Below are 21,057 nucleotides of genomic sequence, written 5' to 3' on the forward strand. Positions count from 1 at the left end.
AGGGCAGACCTCTATATTCTTCTATGCAATCCCTGATCTTTCAGGATTTATCTGTCGCACCTTGGTTCAAGGAAAGGATATTTTTAATAGATAGAGGTGATCCAGTGGACATAGTGTACTTAGACTTTCAAAAAGCTAGAATTAGGAGTGAGCAGTGAAGTGGCCAAGTTTGCTGACGATACTAAATTGTTCAGGGTTGTTAAAACAAAAAGGGATTGCGAAGAGCTCCAAAAAGACCTCTCCAAACTGAGTGAATGGGCGGAAAAATGGCAAATGCAATTCAATATAAACATGTGTAAAATTATGCATATTGGAGCAAAAAATCTGAATTTCACATATACGCTCATGGGGTCTGAACTGGCGGTGACCGACCAGGAGGGAGACCTCGGGGTTGTAGTGGACAGCACGATGAAAATGTCGACCCAGTGTGCGGCAGCTGTGAAAAAGGCAAATTCCATGCTAGCGATAATTAGGAAAGGTATTGAAAATAAAACAGCCGATATCATAATGCCGTTGTATAAATCTATGGTGCGGCCGCCTTTGGAATACTGTGTACAGTTCTGGTTGCCTCATCTCAAAAAGGATATTCTAGAGTTGGAAAAGGTTCAGAAGAGGGCAACCAGAATGATCAAGGGGATGGAGCGACTCCCTTACGAGGAAAGGTTGCAGCATTTGGGGCTTTTTAGTTTAGAGAAAAGGCGGGTCAGAGGAGACATGATAGAAGTGTATAAAATTATGCATGGCATTGAGAAAGTGGATAGAGAAAAGTTTTTCTCCCTCTCTCATAATACTAGAACTCATGGACATTCAAGAAAGCTGAATGTTGGAAGATTCAGGACAGACAAAAGGAAGTACTTCTTTACTCAGCGCATAGTTAAACGATGGAATTTGCTCCCACAAGATGCATTAATGGCCACCAGCTTGGATGGCTTTAAAAGAAGATTAGACAAATTCATGGAGGACAGGGCTATCAATGGCTACTAGCCATGATGGCTGTGCTCTGCCACCCTAGTCAGAGGCGGTATGTTTCTGAAAACCAGTTGCCGGAAGCCTCAGGAGGGGAGAGTGTTCTTGCACTCGGGTCCTGCTTGCGGGCTTCCCCCAGGTACCTGGTTGGCCACTGTGAGAACAGGATGCTGGACTAGATGGACCACTGGCCTGATCCAGTAGGCTCTTCTTATGTTCTTAATATGGGAAGTGTCATGATATAGTTGAATATTTGGGATTCCCAGGCCTCCTTTTTTAGCGTTTCTATACAAGTTATGTTTATTTAATCTGGATTTTTCATGCTGATGAAAGTTCAAGAGGAAAGCACAAAAGCAGGACTACAGCTGAATGTCAAAAAGACTAAAGTAATGAGAACAGAAGATTTATGTAACTTTACAGTTGACAATAAGGACACTGAACTTGTCAAGGATTATCAATACCTTGGCACAGTCATCAACCAAAATGGAGACAATAGTCAAGAAATCAGAAGGCTAGGGCTGGGGAGGGTAGCTATGAGAGAACTAGATAAGGTCCTCAAATGCAATGATGTATCACTGAACACTAAAGTCAGGATCATTCAGGCCATGGTATTCCTGATTTCTATGTATGGATGTGAAAGTTGGACAGCTAAAAAAGTGGATAAGAGAAAAATCAACTCGTTTGAAATGTGGTGTTGGAGGAGAGCTTTGTGCATACCATAGACTGCAAAAAAGACCAATAATTGGGTATTAGAACAAATTAAACCAGAACTGTCACTAGAAGCTAAAATGATGAAACTGAGGTTATCATACTTTGGACACATCATGAGAAGACCTGATTCACTAGAAAAGACAATAATGCTGGGAAAAACAGAAGGGAGTAGAAAAAGAGGAAGGCCAAAGAAGAAATGGATTGATTCCATAAAGGAAGCCACAGACCTGAACTTACAAGATCTGAACAGGGTGGTTGATGACAGATGCTCTTGGAGGCCACTGATTCATAGGGTCGCCATAAGTTGTAATCGACTTGAAGGCACATAACAACGAAGTATCAGCAAAGAACATCTTCTGGACCTGAAATGAATATATTATGAACTACAAGGCAATTCCATTCCCCAACTGTTCCACTGCCCCCCATATCCCACAAGAACAAATACACTACCTCCTGTCTTACGCACCTAGGAGGACCACAGTAGAACAGTTGACTCTACAAGCCTTTTCATTCTTTCTCCAGCCGAACACTCACACTACCTACTCCTAGCTTCAAACCTGCCCTACACATATAACCTGACTCAAGGAAATGGTTTTGCCTCCTGTTTCTGTTAGATGCCTTGCCTCTTGTCATATGTTAGAGGGGTCCTAGGACTGGTGGTCATATCTGTCAGAGAACTTCCAGGAGAGACCCAGCCTGCTCTTCACCTCAAGGTGATAGACCCTGGCCACTGTTACTGCTAATCAATTAAAAATCTTTGGTTAAGATGCGTCAGGAACAATGATATCCTGTTCGTTTTCCAGAAAAAGGATGTTCTAAATAAATCTGCAAGATGCCACCTGCACCTGCACAATTAGTCATAATTTATGTGGGTTCTAATGATGGCATTTCAACAAAACTGATCAAGAGATAACATTTATGCAAATAGAACATTTGGTTTCAGAAGTTAAGTACAAACACTTCTGATTCCGTTCCAGAAGACCTATCTAGTATCTTCCAATTATTCATATGTTGTGATTAAGATGTTCCTTGGGCTGACTTGCAACCATACCTTCTTACAAGGTGAGAAAGTGGTCTGCCTTTCAACCCCACCTACTTACAAACAGGTCGCCAGTCAGTTAGCTCACAGGCCCTGAAGCACTATTCCATCGCTGTTCGTAACAGATAACAGTGTAAACAGCTAGTTTTGTGTTCCTTACATCCTGATCTTTCAGCACTTTCCTTCAAAAAGAAAAGCACTCTGGCTTACAAAGGGATAATCAAAGTATTCAAAACCACTGTTGGGCAGCGGGGGAGATTCTGGTCATGCTGTCACCTGCCCATATAGGGGGAAGCACATACACATCGAGTCACCTTGGGAAATTTAATTTGAAAAGGTGTAAATTACTTAATAAAAAATAAAAAAGGTGGCAAGGTTGCTGCTACTCTTCCTCAGTGCCACAGTTGTGTTTCTGAATCTCATTGGGAAAGCATCTCTTTCATAAGAATGTAGAAACATATGACTATATGTTAAGTCTTTGATGATGAGGAAACCTGAAGAAAGGTCTCTGTTGCAGATTTTAAAGTATGAGGAGGATCGTGTGGGAGGAGCTGGTCCTTCAGATAGACCAGATAAGCCACCATTTTGTTTTAACAAAACAAAAGGTCACCAACTTTTAATAAATGTCAATATTATTTTATTTCCTGTGCTATGACTACATTGTGCACAAGCATCATTATTATGGTCTATGTCTGCTGCAGCTCCAACTCAAACTTGTCTTAATATTGTTTAAATTATCCAATCCACTTAATTTTCTTTTCTTTAGTTCTTGAGAGATTTTATGATAAGAATGTAACCTACTCATCAACTTTGGGTAAGAAAGGTATCTACTTAAGAAAACACATTTCAAACATGTTACAAACACACAAACAAAATCTAGCAGTCACTAGGCTAGTAACAGTATCTTGGTCTGAATTCAAAGCATAGGTTTCATTCTCCAGATTTTTATACATTCATTTTAGTACAATTATTCAAAGTCTTCCTCAGTATCACAGCATAATTTTCTGTCTACAGTCGAATTGCCCAGCTTGACTGCATGTTGGGCTGCGGGACTCTCTAGCTTTAAAGAGCGAGATTGGCACATTTCATGCATTGGTGTTTTTACTGAAAGTATATTATTTGGAGCTTAGTAAAAGCTTTAAACCCTGTTCACTTCAAAAATCAATTAGCCAACAAACCATGGATCACTAAGGTCATGGTTAATAAAGAAATATTTCAATTTTATTTTATTTTTTTCATTTCCCTTCTTTGTCTAGTTTGACCTCACTTCTAAGAAAGCATCTGGATATAATTCACCATTTTATATATTATAGATTCCCTTCTCTATTTTCGCTATTCCTTCTCTGTTCATTGATTTTACTGGCTACGTTTATGGCCCAGAGTTTCTACAACTGATAGTTTGGTTGCTACAACTGAGACGAAACTATGGGAAAATATTGAAACTGAGCAATAGCATACAGAATGTGCAACACATTTTTGAATGTAAAAGAAAAGACTTGCATTCTGTGGTAGGGACAGGAAAAGGGGAAGGGGATTTGAAACTAGCAATTTTGTGCCTGAAGGTTTCAGATTAGTTAGATCCTTAATTTCTATACGTTTTTCAGATTGCAGATATTGAAATGAACTGATAATCATTATAGGATATTCTTCAAAAACCATAATCTTACAAGTAGATTTACATAATCTTACAAGTAGATTTACATAATCTTACAAGTAGATTCTCAACTTCTGGTTTTTGCTTTGTGCTGCAATTAGTGATTCCTATGTGAAACAGTCCTGTTCATTTATTCCTTTCTATGATTCTTAGAGGTACTGGGAGGAAAGTCTAATCAAATCTATAGCTACTCTTATGTTAACACATGTATATAAAGCAACCACAGTGCAACATCACAAGAACATAAGAAGAGCCTGCTGGATCAGGCCAGTGGCCCATCTAGTCCAGCATCCTGTTCTCACAGTGGCCAACCAGGTGCCTGGGGAAAGCCCGCAAGCAGGATCCGAGTGCAAGAACACTCTCCCCTCCTGAGACTTCCGGCAACTGGTTTTCAGAAGCATGCTGCCTCTGACTAGGGTGGCAGAGCACAGCCATCATGGCTAGTAGCCATTGACAGCCCTGTCCTCCATGAATTTGTCTAATCTTCTTTTAAAGCCATCCAAGCTGGTGGCCATTACTGCATCTTGTGGGAGCAAATTCCATCGTTTAACTATGCGCTGAGTAAAGAAGTACTTCCTTTCGTCTGTCCTGAATCTTCCAACTTTCAGCTTCTTTGAATGTCCACGAGTTCTAGTATTATGAGAGAGGGAGAAGAACTTTTCTCTATCCACTTTCTCAATGCCATGCATAATTTTATACACTTCTATCATGTCTCCTCTGACCCGCCTTTTCTCTAAACTAAAAAGCCCCAAATTCTGTAACCTTTCCTCGTAAGGGAGTCGCTCCATCCCCTTGATCATTCTGGTTGCCCTCTTCTGAACATTTTTCCAACTCTATAATATCCTTTTTGAGATGAGGCGACCAGAACTGTACACAGTATTCCAAATGCACCCGCACCATAGATTTATACAATGACATTATGATATCGGCTGTTTTATTTTCAATACCTTTCCTAATTATCGCTAGCATGGAATTTGCCTTTTTCACAGCTGCAGCACACTGGGTCGACATTTTCATCGTGCTGTCCACTACAACCCCAAGGTCTCTCTCCTGGTCGGTCACCGCCAGTTCAGACCCCATAAGCGTATATGTGAAATTCAGATTTTTTGCTCCAATACGCATAATTTTACACTTGTTTATATTGAATTGCATTTGCCATTTTTCCGCCCAATTCACTCAGTTTGGAGAGGTCTTTTTGGAGCTCTTCGCAATCCCTTTTTGTTTTAACAACCCTGAACAATTTAGTGTCATCAGCAAACTTGGCCACTTCACTGCTCACTCCTAATTCTAGGTCATTAATGAACAAGTTGAAAAGTACAGGTCCCAATACCGATCCTTGAGGGACTCCACTTTCTACAGCCCTCCGTTGGGAGAACTGTCCGTTTATTCCTACTCTCTGCTTTCTGCTTCTTAACCAATTCCTTATCCACAAGAGGACCTCTCCTCTTACTCCATGACTGCTAAGCTTCCTCAGAAGTCTTTGGTGAGGTACCTTGTCAAACGCTTTTTGAAAGTCTAAGTACACTATGTCCACTGGATCACCTCTATCTATATGCTTGTTGACACTCTCAAAGAATTCTAATAGGTTACTGAGACAGGACTTTCCCTTGCAGAAGCCATGCTGGCTCTGCTTCAGCAAGGCTTGTTCTTCTATGTGCTTAGTTAATCTAGCTTTAATTATACTTTCTACCAGTTTTCCAGGGACAGAAGTTAAGCTAACTGGCCTGTAATTTCCGGGATCCCCTCTGGATCCCTTTTTGAAGATTGGCGTTACATTTGCCACTTTCCAGTCCTCAGGCACGGAGGAGGACCCAAGGGACAAGTTACATATTTTAGTTAGCAGATCAGCAATTTCACATTTGAGTTCTTTGAGAACTCTCGGGTGGATGCCATCCGGGCCCGGTGATTTGTCAGTTTTTATATTGTCCATTAAGCTTAGAACTTCCTCTCTCGTTACCACTATTTGTCTCAGTTCCTCAGAATCCCTTCCTGCAAATGTTAGTTCAGGTTCAGGGATCTGCCCTATATCTTCCACTGTGAAGACAGATGCAAAGAATTCATTTAGCTTCTCTGCAATCTCCTTATCGTTCTTTAGTACACCTTTGACTCCCTTATCATCCAAGGGTCCAATTGTCTCCCTAGATGGTCTCCTGCTTTGAATGTATTTATAGAATTTTTTGTTGTTGGTTTTTATGTTCTTAGCAATGTGCTCCTCAAAATCTTTTTTAGCATCCCTTATTGTCTTCTTGCATTTCTTTTGCCAGAGTTTATGTTCTTTTTTATTTTCTTCATTCGGACAAGACTTCCATTTTCTGAAGGAAGACTTTTTGCCTCTAAGAGCTTCCTTGACTTTGCTCGTTAACCATGCTGGCATCTTCTTGGCCCTGGCGGTACCTTTTCTGATCTGCGGTATGCACTCCAGTTGAGCTTCTAATATAGTGTTTTTAAACAACTTCCAAGCATTTTCGAGTGATGTGACCCTCTGGACTTTGTTTTTCAGCTTTCTTTTTACCAATCCCCTCATTTTTGTGAAGTTTCCTCTTTTGAAGTCAAATGTGACCGTGTTGGATTTTCTTGGCAATTGGCCAGTTACATGTATGTTTAATTTAATAGCACTGTGGTCACTGCTCCCAATCGGTTCAACAACACTTACATCTCGCACCAGGTCCCGGTCCCCAGTGAGGATTAAGTCCAGGGTTGCCGTCCCTCTGGTCGGTTCCATGACCAACTGATCTAGGGAATAGTCATTTAGAATATCTAGAAACTTTGCTTCTTTGTCATGACTGGAACACATATGCAGCCAGTCTATGTCCGGGTAGTTGAAGTCACCCATTACTACCACATTTCCTAGTTTGGATGCTTCCTCAATTTCATATCTCATCTCAAGGTCTCCCTGAGCATTTTGATCAGGGGGACGATAGATCGTTCCCAGTATTAAGTCCCTCCTGGGGCACGGTATCACCACCCACAACGATTCTGTGGAGGAGTCTGCCTCTTTTGGGGTTTCGAGCTTGCTGGATTCAATGCCTTCTTTCACGTATAGAGCGACTCCGCCACCAATACGTTCTTCCCTGTCCTTCCAATATAGTTTATATCCAGGGATAACCGTATCCCACTGGTTGATAAACATTGTGGATATGGAGTGGGAAACGTAAATTTCAACTCTGGTTAAAAGGAAACAATGGAGAATAGACGGGAATGATAAACTACTTGTTAAATCTCTAAGCAGATAAATTATCGTTGCTATCACAACAGCTGCAAACCTAAGTCAGTGTATACTATGCAACTCAATTAAATCATTCTCTAAAAACATTTGGGAACTACTTAAATTTGCTCATAATTCTAAGGAAGACCAATGCCATGTTTTGAAGTTTCATTTATACAGACACTTGATTCAAGTTGCATTGCTTAGAGTTTGGCAAGGCCTTGAAGACAAATGGGCTTAACCTGATACCTTTTGCAAGGTATTTGAAACCAGAACCTAATGGAACATGCACCTGCCACATTTAATTACTTTAAATTAATGGGTCTTTTTGCAAGATATTGTTCAGAATGCCTAACAATGAAAGCCAGTGCTAGTAAAGTGCAGAGTTTTATAATACAGTTCCATCCACAACAACTGACCGCAAACTGTGATATTGGGCTCTGGGCCAAGGCACTAATTTTCCATCTACAGCTTGTTCTTCCCATGTCTGACCAACTAAAAGAAAATATTTTTGCTACAACACTTGATATAATTTGACTTAGACTATGCTCATGTTTTCAGGCAGGGCTGGTGCCAAAGGGTGGCCAGGTCGGGCCCTGGCCAAGGGCCCATGCGGCCCAGAAGGGCCCCTCCTTAGGGTGTGGGGGTAGCGCTCCCATGATCCTTGGCAGGGTCAACTCTCGACCCTGCCACAGATCCCAGACGGAGCTCCCAACCCCCACCCTTACAGACTGTGTGGACTGTGTGAAGGTGCTGCGCGCACAGCTGCCATCAACCAAGATGGCAGCAGAGGCTTCTCTAAGGGGCTGATACCCCCCACCATCTTTGTTGATGGCAGGCATGTGTGTGCATGCAGCATAGCGCACATGGATGCCATCAACAAAGATGGTGGGGGTATCAGCCCCTTAGAGAAGCCTCTGATGCCATCTTGGTTGATGGCAGCAACCTGTGTGCCCAGTGAGCCGGGCATTCATAGAAAGAGAAAAGAGGTAGGTGGAGCAGTTCTGCATGATCTGTAGGGGAGGCTGGGAGCGGGGGCCTGGGGCAGTCTGGCACCCAAGGACCCAGTCATGCCTGGCACCGGCCTTGCTTTCAAGAGGCCACTTAGTTACATGATAGCTTGGTCACTAAACGTTTCCAAGAAACCATAATGACAGGAAGCACCAATAATGAGAAAAAAGGTGTGTAGGCAGAGGAAAATGAAACCTTAACAATACACACAAAAAGGTTTATTGCTCAAATAATTTCAAAGTACACTTCAGGGATGCTATAAATAAGAACAATGAACTTGTTCATTATTCATTCATTCATTCAAAGTGAAGGAGGAATAATATGTTTCATAATACTATTAAAACAAGTATACAATTGAGAGATATTTTAAAATATCAACAAAAAGCTCAAATATCTGAAGAAACTTTTGTAACATATGTAGACACACACACATTTATATATACACACAATTCCTGAATACAAGAGAGCAAAACAAGCAGAAGTTTAAAAGATGTCTGAAGCCAATCAAAGAAAACACCAACTTTAAAAAACATACCACTGTGTTCTCTGTAATCAAATGATTTCAAATATCTGACTACAATTAGCCTTGTATGCTCCACACTGTGCAAAGTTGTATGAGAATTAATCTTTTAGTTGCATTTCCAGGTCTCAGTTTAATGAAAAATGTGTGGTTACCAGAACTGAATGTAAAGCGGGGGTGGTGGTGGTATATGTCTGTAAAGGCTAACAATAAGTTATTTAAAAGCAGGGAATCAATGTAAAGCTGTATAGTAAAATATTTTGAAAGTGCTTTTCTGGTTTGTATTTGTATTTTAAATATGATGCGACCTGCTTTGTGGAAGATTTCCTCAAAAAGCGGTCTATAAATCCCTTAAAATAAATAAACTAATAAAAAAAATGCAATGCAATGCACCAAAATCCAAATCTTCATTCAAGCCAGTAGGCTCTAACTGTATAAAGTTAAGTATCCAAGGCATTCATTTTCTCAATAGCATTCTGACATTGGGTTTATCTATCTTTTCTATAATCCAGAATGAGAGGTTATGAACAGAGTGGCTAAACCCCTGAAATGACCCACAAAGACAGCATCTGATCTTGAGTAGTGAAGGTTACTGAAATCTATATGGCTGGATCTGGAGGAATAAAACAGAAAGGATGCTGAAACAGTATGAGAACCAATGCATGCAGATACAGAACATAAGAAATAATTGTGTAACATAATGGTCCTGAAAAAATGGAACAGATCTAAATTAAGTCTGTACTGGATGCGTACACTGGTTTATGTATGGAGTCACAATATATTAAAACCTTTTATTAACAGCATATTCTTGTGTACTGGTATCACGATCCAAGAAATTATCAGCTTTTCAACAATTTCTAATGCTCTATTGGCCCCTGTTGGATAGAATGCCTGGTGTCCACTTGTTGATGTACATAAAAAACAAAACGAAGAGTGAAAATGAAAGAACTGCAAATAGCAATGGATGTCTAATAGTCAAAATTAAATGATTCATTAAAGGTAAGAGAGACACCTTTTGGTTTCTTTAATAACCATAGATATACTTTGTTGCATAGTGCCCTTGGTCATGGAGGCCTTTAAAAAACAATCCTTAAGTTCACCCTGAAAATATTTTAGTTTTTTCCACTGTGGAGCATTTAAATTCTACCTCTGTTAACACTGTACTACTTAATTTTTTTAATCTTTTTAATATCTTGTCAAGTGCGGAAGGCGCCTTCTGTTTTAACTTTTAAGCTCCTGCTGAAAACCTTTCTGTTCCTCCATGCTTACGCAGACAATTAAGAAGATGCTTGTTTTTCCAACAGTTGACATTTATTTTTATTGTATTTTAATGTTTTTTATTCTGTGGTTGTTGCTGCTGTTTGCAACGTATTGTAAGCCGCTTTGATGTTTTTAACAAAATAGCGGTATACAAATATTTTTGTAAATAAATAAATAAAATATATTTGTGCCAGCAATATGATGTGGCGCATGAAGCTACCTGGGTGTGTGGCCAGCAGACAAGCTGGAGCTAGGCTAGAGGAAAGAAGGAACTTTACAAGCTTCCTTAAAACAGGGATGGCTAACTTGGCACCCTCAAGATGTTGTTGGACTCCCATTAGTCTTGGCCAGCATAGTCAATGGTTGGGGTGATGGGATTTGCAGTCTAACAACATCTGGAGGGCATCATGTTACCCATCCCTCCCTTAAGGGGATCCTCCCTTGGGGGAGCAGAGTACCCACTCTCCACTTCATCCCAAAGCACCTATGGCCCAATGCCTTCTCTGCCACAAGAGATGGGAGGTGGAACAAGCTCACCTCACCACCAAACATAATGCAGCTGAAGCCAATCCAATACTGACATGAAAGTCTCCCTACCAGATGTCATTGCTGGTCTTGGAAAGGTGAATGCCATTACCAAAACTACATGGCAACCTCTAATTTATTCCCAAGGCTCACTCCCAGGTGTCCCCAGGACCCAGCCAGCTCTCAATTGGTTCCTGCACCAGGACTTGCTTTACAACACAGCCAGTGGACCTGCCAGCCATGCACTGGTGGCTGTGCACACTACTGGCTCTGCATGTTGCTGGACTCTACCTCCCATCAGCCCCAGCCAGCATGGTAAATGATCAGGGATTATGGGGAGTTGGAGTCCAGCAATTTCATGGGCCATAATAACTTCTAAAATGTGACCTATAATTGAATATGTTTATAATTATCAGTTAAGTTGTTAAAGAAATTAAGGCCACCTCAGTTCAAGACACTACATTTTTGACCAACACTGTAAATCAATGCACAGCTAGATATTTTGAAGATTTACTTCTAAGTAAGCATGCATAGGACTGCACTATGTTCCCACTGTGTTCAATGGGTAAGCATGTATGGGATTGTAGCCTTATCTTTTTTACAGATATGACTCAGAGATGTTACTAAATTCAACGATGTGTATTAAAAGCCTGATTGTAAAAAGTGAATTGAAGCAATGGCTACTCAAGCTTCTCAGACTTGGAACCAGAATTCAAGCAAAATGTATAACTGTGCTATTCCTTTTGAAATAGGAATCTATCAAACATAGATTCTTTTGTTGATAAAAAAAAGAGGACTCTTTTGTGGTTGACATTTTTAACATTTATTAAAAAAGCAAAATGTATGTTCATTTCAAATGAAACAGTTAAAAATGTTAAAGTATACAAACACAAATTGTGTACTAGCAGCATCCAATAGTTAAAATTTCCTAAAACTCTGCATTTTGGCAAGCTAAACACACATTCTAGCTTGCAACCCACTGGCCTCACCATAGTGCAGATAAAACAAAAGCTTTATAAAATTAACAGGTTAAATAAGCTTAAATAAAAGTGTTAAATATGTCACTCACTCAAAGCTTCTGTACAAAGATAAACAAATCTGGCAGTATACAAATGATAGGCTGGCTCGCACCACATATGATTTCAATAGTTAGTCTCTCTATAATGATCTTAGCTGAATATGAACTATACAAAAGTAACTGACATTGGAGCGAACTGATTCAAGTGAGCCATGTACAAGGCATGTGTATCTTTAGAAAAAAAATCAAAACACTGTTTAAATTCAGGCACCGCATTTTCTGCAAATAAATAATCCCTAATATATCTGCATCCAAGCTTGTGTTAAACACCTCAGTGCTAATTTTTATAAACAGTTTTGAGACTATTCAATTCTACTTCCATTCTTATTGCTATGACAATGTGACTGTGGAAATATCTACTGTACATACAAAAAATAGAGCACCTTTAAACATGAAACTATATGTCTAGGTTTATTTTATCTTACAATACTGAAACCGAAGCTACCATAAATTGCTTTAAGCATCTTCACTGGAGCACCTGAAATACTGAAGTTAAACCCCAAATTATTCTTCTCCAGGCAATCCCAAATCAGACTTATACTGTACTCTAAAAATGTCTCAAATGACACCAGAAATTGTACATTCATCTTCACAAAAACAAACGCCTGCTATTCATTCTGTTTTCTTCAGATGAATATGAAGATAATTTCTTATAGTCAATAGCCTGAGGCTGGGCAGAGATTACAGCAGAAAATGTAAAATGGATTGTGAACACAGTGAAATTATATTAGGCTACTTCAAAATTACTGGTGTTATGTGGCTTCAACAGTGCTTTTTCCGGGACTCAGATATTAGGACTTCTTGTCTATTGTATTGAAAAACCATTCTGTAAATTTTCTTAGCTGAGCAGCTGCTGTTTGAGATTCTTCCTGAAGTCTCATATTATCTTGTCTCAAATGTTGGACCTCAGCTTGGAGAACAGCTTTGTCTTGTTTTTCCTAGATCACAGAAAAAGGAGTTGAATGATGCTTATAGCCATTGTGTTTATTGATCAATCTTCTGAATGAGTTAACAGACTTGTTTTCTGTAACTCCCTGTTTGCAATGACAGCATTAGAACTCTAAGCTGAATCCCCAGATTTGCTTACTCAGATGTTTTAAGTAAGATAGCCTTTCAGGCTAAACAAGATAAATGAGATTGAATAACCAAGTTTCTTTAACACTTTCTGCTATAACACTATACAACATTTCAGCACACTTCATCATATTCAGAGAGATCACTTCACAAAAAGATAAAGAATATTTTTAGAGCTATGCAACAGATTAAGAAAAAATATGCAGACTTAAAAATACTTGCAAACAAAATAGAAGGCAACAAGATGTCAAGTTGCATGCTTTCTACCCACTGGGTATTAAATAGTGCTATCCAAAATGAACAGGTAAGCATTTGTGGGGAAAGAATACATGCTAGACATCTGAAGTTGGGAACAGCTTTCATGTACAATGCAAATACATCGACATTAATGTCATCAGCAAGAGGCACAGGGTCTGTTGAAATGTCAAGTATCTAGCAGCAGACAAGGTTTAAAGGCCGTGTGCTCTGTAACCACAGTCAAGGGAGAAAAGATATATGCTGTCAGTGTTGCTGAATGGATAAGGGAATCACAGTACAGTACGTGCAAACCACAATTTGCATTGTTTAATTCATACTATGAGCTCCACTGCAAGTGAGTAAAGTTACAGATTCTGGATGGAGAGCTGAGCAATTACAATGCAATGGGATACTGGGTCATTATTCATAGAACCACCCTACTGTAAAGAAATATAGGAAGCTCAGTGCTACAACCACTAATAATCCAATTTACTATCCTCTTCTCAGAAAACAATCTTTTTAGGTATAAATATTTTATTGACTTCAAGGGGAGATTAACAAGTAGGGGATTAAGGTCACATTCATACCACACATTTAAAGCACACTGTTTCCTCCAAAGAATCCTGGAACTGTAGTTTATCCCTTACATAGATACAAATCCCAGCATGCTTATCATACTACAGTTACAAAGATTCTTTGGGGGAAGCTATGTACTTTAAATGTATGGTGTGGATGTGATCAAACAACCAGAGTCAAGAAGAAACAGCACTTTTGACTTTTTTTTTTTAGAAGTTGCTCTTAGGCTGGCACTGGCCTGCTAATATTTTTGTAATTAATTGAGTCAGACTTGAGTTTGAATAAAAATGTTTGTGTGGGTATGATTTTTAGATTAAAAAAAGCATAGTGGGAACAATAAGTCGTCCTCCAGATCACTGTTTCATATTGTCTCCCCAAGTGCTTTTCAGGGGAATAGTTACAGGAAAGTAAGTGGGGAGTGCAGAGAAGCGTTAAGTAGTCCTCCCACCTGTGTACCACTTCTTTTCCAGGAAAAATGCAGACAGATTCCCATTATCTCCTTCATACAAGACTGGGTGAGTTCGGGGTGTAATCAACTGGTTCTACTGTTGCCACATGTAATTTGAATCTTACATTTGAGAATAGGTTGCTCAACTTGAGGGACAAACTAGGTAGAAGGAACAATAAGCTCTAATTTTCAGACAGCTTCTGCAAAAGCAGCCATATGCTACTTCTGTAGAGATTATTATTATTATTATTATTTTATTCAATTTCTATACCGCCCACAGCCAACGGCTCTCTGGGCAGCGAACAGCATAAATTTAAAATACAATATAATAAAATCACATATCAATACCACACACATAACAAAATTCCAAAGACTAAAAACATATTACATAATTGTTCTAGTATACTAAGATGTAATAAATATACTAAGAATATTAAAATATTAAAATGCCTGGGAAAGAGGTACGTTTTAACCTGGCGCCGAAGAGAGCAAAGTTGGCGCCAGGCGCACCTCGTCAGAAAGACTATTCCATAGTTCGGGGGCCACCACTGAGAAGGCCCTAGATCTTGTTGTCATCCTCCGGGTACCCAGAGGAGGGCCTTCGATGTTGCACGCAGTGTACGGGTAGTTTCATATCGGGAGAGGCGTTCCATCAGGTATTGCGGGCCCGCGCCGTGTAAGGCTTTATAGGTCAAAACCAACACTTTGAATCTGGCCCGGAAACATAGGCAGCCAGTGCAAACGGGCCAGAACAGGTGTTATATGTTCGGATCGTTTGGTCCTAGTCAACAATCGGGCCGCAGCGTTTTGCACGAGCTGCTGTTTCCGAACCGTCTTCATAGGTAGCCCCACGTAAAGCGCATTGCAGTAGTCCAATCTTGAGGTTACCAGAGCAGGGATAACTGAAGCAAGGTCGTCGCTGTCCAGATAGGGACGTAGCTGAGCTACCAAGCGAAGTTGATAGAACGCACTTTGTGCCACCGAGGCTACCTGGGCCTCAAGTGACAATGAAGGATCTAGAAGAGCTCCCAGACTACGAACCTGCTCCTTCAGGGGGAGTGTAACCCCGTCCAGAACATTATTATGAAATTATGAAATTGTTCTTTGCAGATGTCTGCAAAAAAATATTTTTGTAAGGAAGTATTATATAGGAAGGCAAATGCAAAGAAGTCATGTAGTATTGGACCTGCAAAATTTGAAAGAAATCTGACTTTTCATTTGTGTGGTAAACAAGTGCATCAGTACTTTTAAGACCTTACTCATGTTGAAGCATTTTCCCCTTAATTTTGTTATCATAATAGAAGTATTCATGAAGAAAAAAAGGCACGTAGTCAAAGGACAGTCAAAGGAAAATTCCTATTTTGAGTATACAGTTGGAGTAAAATAGAATTCTTACTGCTTTAAACATGCTTGACACCTATTTTCTATAGCTGTGAACTCAAAAATAATGGACTCACACATTTGTAGTTCTGGAAGATGCTTATGTAGCTTATATTACTACACAAAGGGAGAATGCTCCATATTTAAAATAGTCCTAATTTTAGTTTATCTAATGGAATAAATCATCTAGCCTAATGTATCATTCAGATTATAATTAACCTGAACTTGAAAACAGGATGTACCAACCAAGCTCATCATGTCAGAAATATCTAAATAAAAAAGAATTAATTTTGGGAAAGGGATACAGATGACTTAAGTAAGTGAATAATGCCATATATTATAGGGAAATAAAATAATGAGAACTCGCCATACCAAGTCAGTCTTATATACTACTCCTAACTCTTACTACTAATATCCTTCCACCTTCCTATCAAAGAATGACTACAAAGTATAAGAACCTTCTGTCAAGACAAAAAAAAGGGGGGGGGCTTAGCAATAGGTCTGGGACAATTATTGAAATTTATAAATTAACCTACAGTAAAAATAGCATAATTTCCAGTTTTAAAATCTGCTCCAGAGGGTTGGGGAACCTTCTGGATGAGATTTTGAGGCTGCATGGGGAAAGAAGAGCAAGCGGAAGTCCTGTTATACATGCAGAAATCTGCTTGCACAGCATTGAATACAACCTAAAGATATTTTATTCCACTAAGCATTTTTACCTTCCGAAGGTCAGTTTGCAAATGTCGGAGAATCACTTCCAGCTGGTTTACTTTTCCAGTCAAGGTTGTAGGGCTATCCTCCCTACAAAATTAAATTGCACTTAGTTTGAAGTTCTTTCAAGATGTCATACCCACTCCCAAGAAAACAGTTCCCTACAAAACGCAGATGACAACGAACGATAGATGTAATAGCTGTAACAGGCACATATAAAAAGTTACTCAGCTTCAAGGCCTACTCAAATATGACACAATATCATAAGTACAGATCAAACAACAAATATGACTAGGGTATCATTCTGAAGGTGCAAGTAAATCTTTCTGCTAAGGATTGTGATGAGTGCAAAATGGTTTTAACAAGGAACATTAATAACAATACAGAGGAAGCTGCAACAGTAAGTACCTTGCCATTGCTCTTGCTTGGTCTTAGTTGCAATCAATCATTAGACATTGAAAGTAATTAAGTCTTTGTGAATCTACTACCATAAGTATTAACATTCAAACTATACACAAGGTTGTCAGATGAAATGCAGGACAGAGTACATATATTTGCAAATAAAATTAGTGGCAAAACAAACTTTATTGTTGAGGACAAAACCAACCAAAGCAGGTAATGCTACAAGTTGGGAAAAAAACCTCATTTAAAATAGTTCAGAAAACAATTGTCATGGGTTTTCTTGTACCTAAAGCATTGTTTTAGAAGGAAAATGAGATTCAAGCACATTTGTTCTAACTGAATTTTTATGTAAATATGTCAAGTTTGGTTACAACATTGCTAGCTAAAAAAATAAATATGTCACTAAAAGTGAAATCATTTAAGATAAAGGCCTAGTTTCAATTCCTTCCTTCCCCATTTTTGAAACTGAAAATCTAAATAGACACTAGAAAACTCAAGTAGATACCTTCTTGTCTTAAAGCCTTTCCACTCATTATTCCTCTTTCCTAACTAGGCCTGAGAGACCTGGTGGTAAGGAATTGATTTTTAAAATATAGATACAATACATTGAAGAAAAAGTGGCAGTCCACCACATGTGCACATAATTTCAGCCACATGGTATGACTCCTTGTCTGTCAAAATGGTGTGGTGGAGAATGCACAGACTGAGCTAGCCATCATACATATAGATTCTATTTGTGTTAATCTCTATGAAAAATTCTCTCCAACATGTGGACAAAAAAAAACAGCAGTTGCTGGGTCCATCTCTTCCTTCAAACTTTTACTCAAAATCTATTTTTTGGATGGGCAGGGGAACTTACTGCTTATGCTCTTAAGCTTCAGTTCAGTTTAATAAGAAATGCCAACTACATATGTCTTAGTATATTATATATATTTTAAGCATTCACAGGTAGCATGACTCTTACAAGTGAGGAGGGCAAGGAGAGACAAACCTTGGCTGTGATGGCAGCGGCAAGGAGAAGGCAGTCGCAACGATGAGAGGGATGGTGGGAGGGCTAGCATGCGGACCTAGCTGGGACCTAGTGAGTGAGCCAGCCGCAGCAGCCACAGCAGCAACACCATAAGTAAGTGGGGAGAATGTTTTGGGGTAGAGGTTTGGAGACCTGTGGGGGGATGGGGGGAGGCTTGGAGACCTGTAGATGGGGGAGGCTTGGAGACCCTTGGAGGGCAAGGGGGAAGACCTTCAGTGACCAGCAGGAACACAGAGGTCTCTGGTGACCCATGTGTGATAGGGTTGGGGTAGGATTGATGAAGGGTGGGGGAATGACTAGGGGCACTCGGCAGATGCAGTGGGGGAATGGTAGGGGGTGGCATGGTAGAGGGTGTGTGGGGCGGCTTTGGGGATGCTGTAGGGTGGGATATAGGAGGGCTTGGCAAGTGAAGCCAGCAGGAGTGGCAGCCCCTAGTCAACTATATGGGTTGTATCCAATGCTGCAGTTCTGCTTGCACAATGGAACTTCCCCCTCCTCTCCCTGCAGCTTCCCACGCACCCTCAGAATCTACTCCAAAGGGTTGGGGGATGCTCCAGATCAGTTTATAGGGCTGCATGGGGAGAATGAAGTCCTGTTGCATGAGTGGATCTCTGCTTGTGCAGCATTGGATACAGCTTTATTAATTCATAATTAACCCATGTTACCGTAATCTCTTCCCTTCTCATTCTGTTGTTCCAGCTAGACTTGGTGTGTCAAATATATTTCTTCCTGAAGAACAAAGGAGCTGATCACTGGTCACCACCAGGGTAACCTGAAGAGTTCAAGTTACTGCGCATTACTATGCATAGCAGGGGTGGGGAACCTTTTCTGGCTGGATGGTCAGATCTTAATCTCTCCAACCCCTGGTGGGCCAAAGTTGTCACCTGTCAGTTACGTGACATCATAGTGATATCAGGTAGTGTTTCTATTTGAAGACCCAATTTTGGGGACTTCAAAGTGAACTTAAAGGCACATTCTGATCTGCCTAGGATGGGAGTGTGCCTTCAAATATTCCCCGCCATGCAGAGAAGCACGGAGGGGACTGAAGGCAAGCTCCAATCAGCCCATCAGCTGGAATGCAGATGACAGCATTCCTTCAAACATTTGCCCTCACTTGGAGAATATAACATTTACAGACATCTTCATGGCTTGCCAGTTTGGTTCTGTACTGAATTCAAAACAGATTTTGATAATTAAAACTCTAAATGGTCCATAACTAGGTGATCTTCCCATGCGTTTCTCTGTCATCATACGAGGATAGTCTGCTTAGGGATCCCTCATTCACTGGCTCTCTGTGGTGGAATTCTTCCTTTGAATTCTCTACAGAAGGTGCATTCAGCAGGGTCTTTTGCAAACGTCAGAAGGCAGTGTAAAACCATAACTCTTCTGGAAGGCTTTTAGACTGTTGGGCCAGCAAGAACCACATTCTAGTGTTTTCTCTACTTATTTTAAGTGCTACGTGCTTGTTGTATTGTTAAAAAAAGTTTTAATTATATTTCTAATTCTGTAAGCCACTGAGAGAGCCTATATCCTGAGCATGTGGGTTAAAGTGTGGAAATAAGTAAATAAAAATAATAAAAAATCCTGAGAGATTTTAAATATTTAGGCAATCACGTTTCGATTCAGAATATGGAGAAACTGATTGGTTCCCAATTGGAAAGGATGTGAGACAGGGATGTATTTTATCACGCTATTTGTTTAATCTATACACAGAACATATCATACAGAAAGTGGGATTGGACCAAGATGAAAGAGATGTGAAAACTGGAGGGAGAAATATCAATAATTTAAGATATGCAGACGATACCATTCTACTAGCAGAAACCAGTAATGATTTGGAACAAATGCTGATTTATTTATTTATTTATTGTATTTATATACCACCCCATAGCAGAAGCTCTCTGGGCGGTTTACAATAACTAAAAACATTAAAAACAAATATACAAATTTAAAAACACATCTTTTAAAAATAATTTAAAACACAATTTAAAACAATTTAAAACACATGCTAAAATGCCTGGGAGAAGAGGAAAGTCTTGACCTGGTGTCGAAAAGATAACAGTGTGGGTGCCAAGCACACCTTGTCAGGGAGATCATTCCATAATTTGCAGGGCACCACTGAGAAGGCCCTCTCCCTTGTTGCCAGACTCCCAGCTTCCCTCAGAGTAGGCACCCGGAGGAGGGCCTTGGATGTTGAGCGTAGCGTACGGGTGGGTTCGTATCAGGAGAGGCGTTCCATCAGGTATTGTGGTCCCAAGCCGTGTAAGGCTTTATAGGTTAAAACCAGCACCTTGAATCAAGCTTGGAAAAATATAGGCAGCCAATGCAAGCAGGCCAGAATCGGTTTTATATGTTTGGACCGTCTGGTGCCTGTTACCAATCTGGCCGCTGCATTTTGCACAAGCTGCAGTTTCTGAACCATCTTCAAAGGCAGCCCCATGTAGAGTGCATTGCAGTAATCTAGCTTGGAGGTTACCAGAGCAGGGACAACTGAAGCCAGGTTATCCCTGTCCAGATAGGGGTGTAGCTGGGCCACCAAATGAAGCTGGGTCACCAATCAAAGCTTGCCCAGGAATGGAACATTTGCCACAGGCCTATAGTTAAGATTTTCTGGGTCCTGGGAGGGTCTCTTCAGGAGTGGTCTAACTGCTGCCTCTTTTAGGCAGCCAGGGACCACCCCCTCTCACAGAGAGGCATTAATCACATCCCTGACCCAGCCAGCTGTTCCATCCCTGCTAGCTTTTATTAGCCAAGAAGGGCAAGGATCCAGCACAGAAGTGGTGGCACGAACCTGTCCAAGCACCTGTCAACGTCCTCATACTGTACCAACTGAAACTCATCCAAGAAATCGGGACAAGGCTGTGCTCTGGATACCTCACTTGATTCACCTGCTATAACACTGGAGTCTAAGTCCTGGCGGATGCTAGAGATTTTATCCTGGAAGTGCCTAGCAAATTCATTACAGTGGGCCTCAGATGGATCTACCATGTGCTTGGGGCCAGCATGTAATAGCAGCCCCCGGACAATTCTGAAGAGCTCTGCTGGGTGGCAGATTGATGATTTGATAGTGGCAGCAAAATATTGTTTTTTTGCTGCCCTCACTGCCCCTAAATACAGCTTACCATAGGCACTTACCAGTGTATAATTGTATCCACTAGGAGTTCGTCTCCATCTGCACTCAAGCCGTCTCCTATATTGTTTCATCGCTCTCAGCTCTGGGGTATACCATG

At 40.3% G+C, this 21,057-nt stretch overlaps 1 protein-coding gene across 6 annotated transcripts in view; it reads right to left on the bottom strand.

The window, feature by feature from the left end:
• Nucleotides 1-11,729: 11,729 nt before the first annotated feature.
• Nucleotides 11,730-21,057, bottom strand: part of SIPA1L2 (signal induced proliferation associated 1 like 2) — a 140,121-nt gene continuing 130,793 nt past the window's right edge. For 5 of the 6 annotated variants that reach the window (XM_061624502.1, XM_061624496.1, XM_061624497.1 and 2 more), the window contains 2 exons: nt 16,404-16,485; nt 11,730-12,907 (listed from right to left, as the gene is read on the bottom strand). In XM_061624502.1, the coding sequence (XP_061480486.1) occupies nt 12,761-12,907; nt 16,404-16,485 (229 nt within the window). In that variant the 3' untranslated portion in view covers nt 11,730-12,760. The remainder of the gene's footprint in view (nt 12,908-16,403; nt 16,486-21,057) is intronic. The other variant, XM_061624500.1, reaches the window with a different exon arrangement.

The sequence above is a fragment of the Rhineura floridana genome, chromosome 4, assembly GCF_030035675.1.
Source record: "Rhineura floridana isolate rRhiFlo1 chromosome 4, rRhiFlo1.hap2, whole genome shotgun sequence".
NCBI lineage: Eukaryota > Metazoa > Chordata > Lepidosauria > Squamata > Rhineuridae > Rhineura > Rhineura floridana.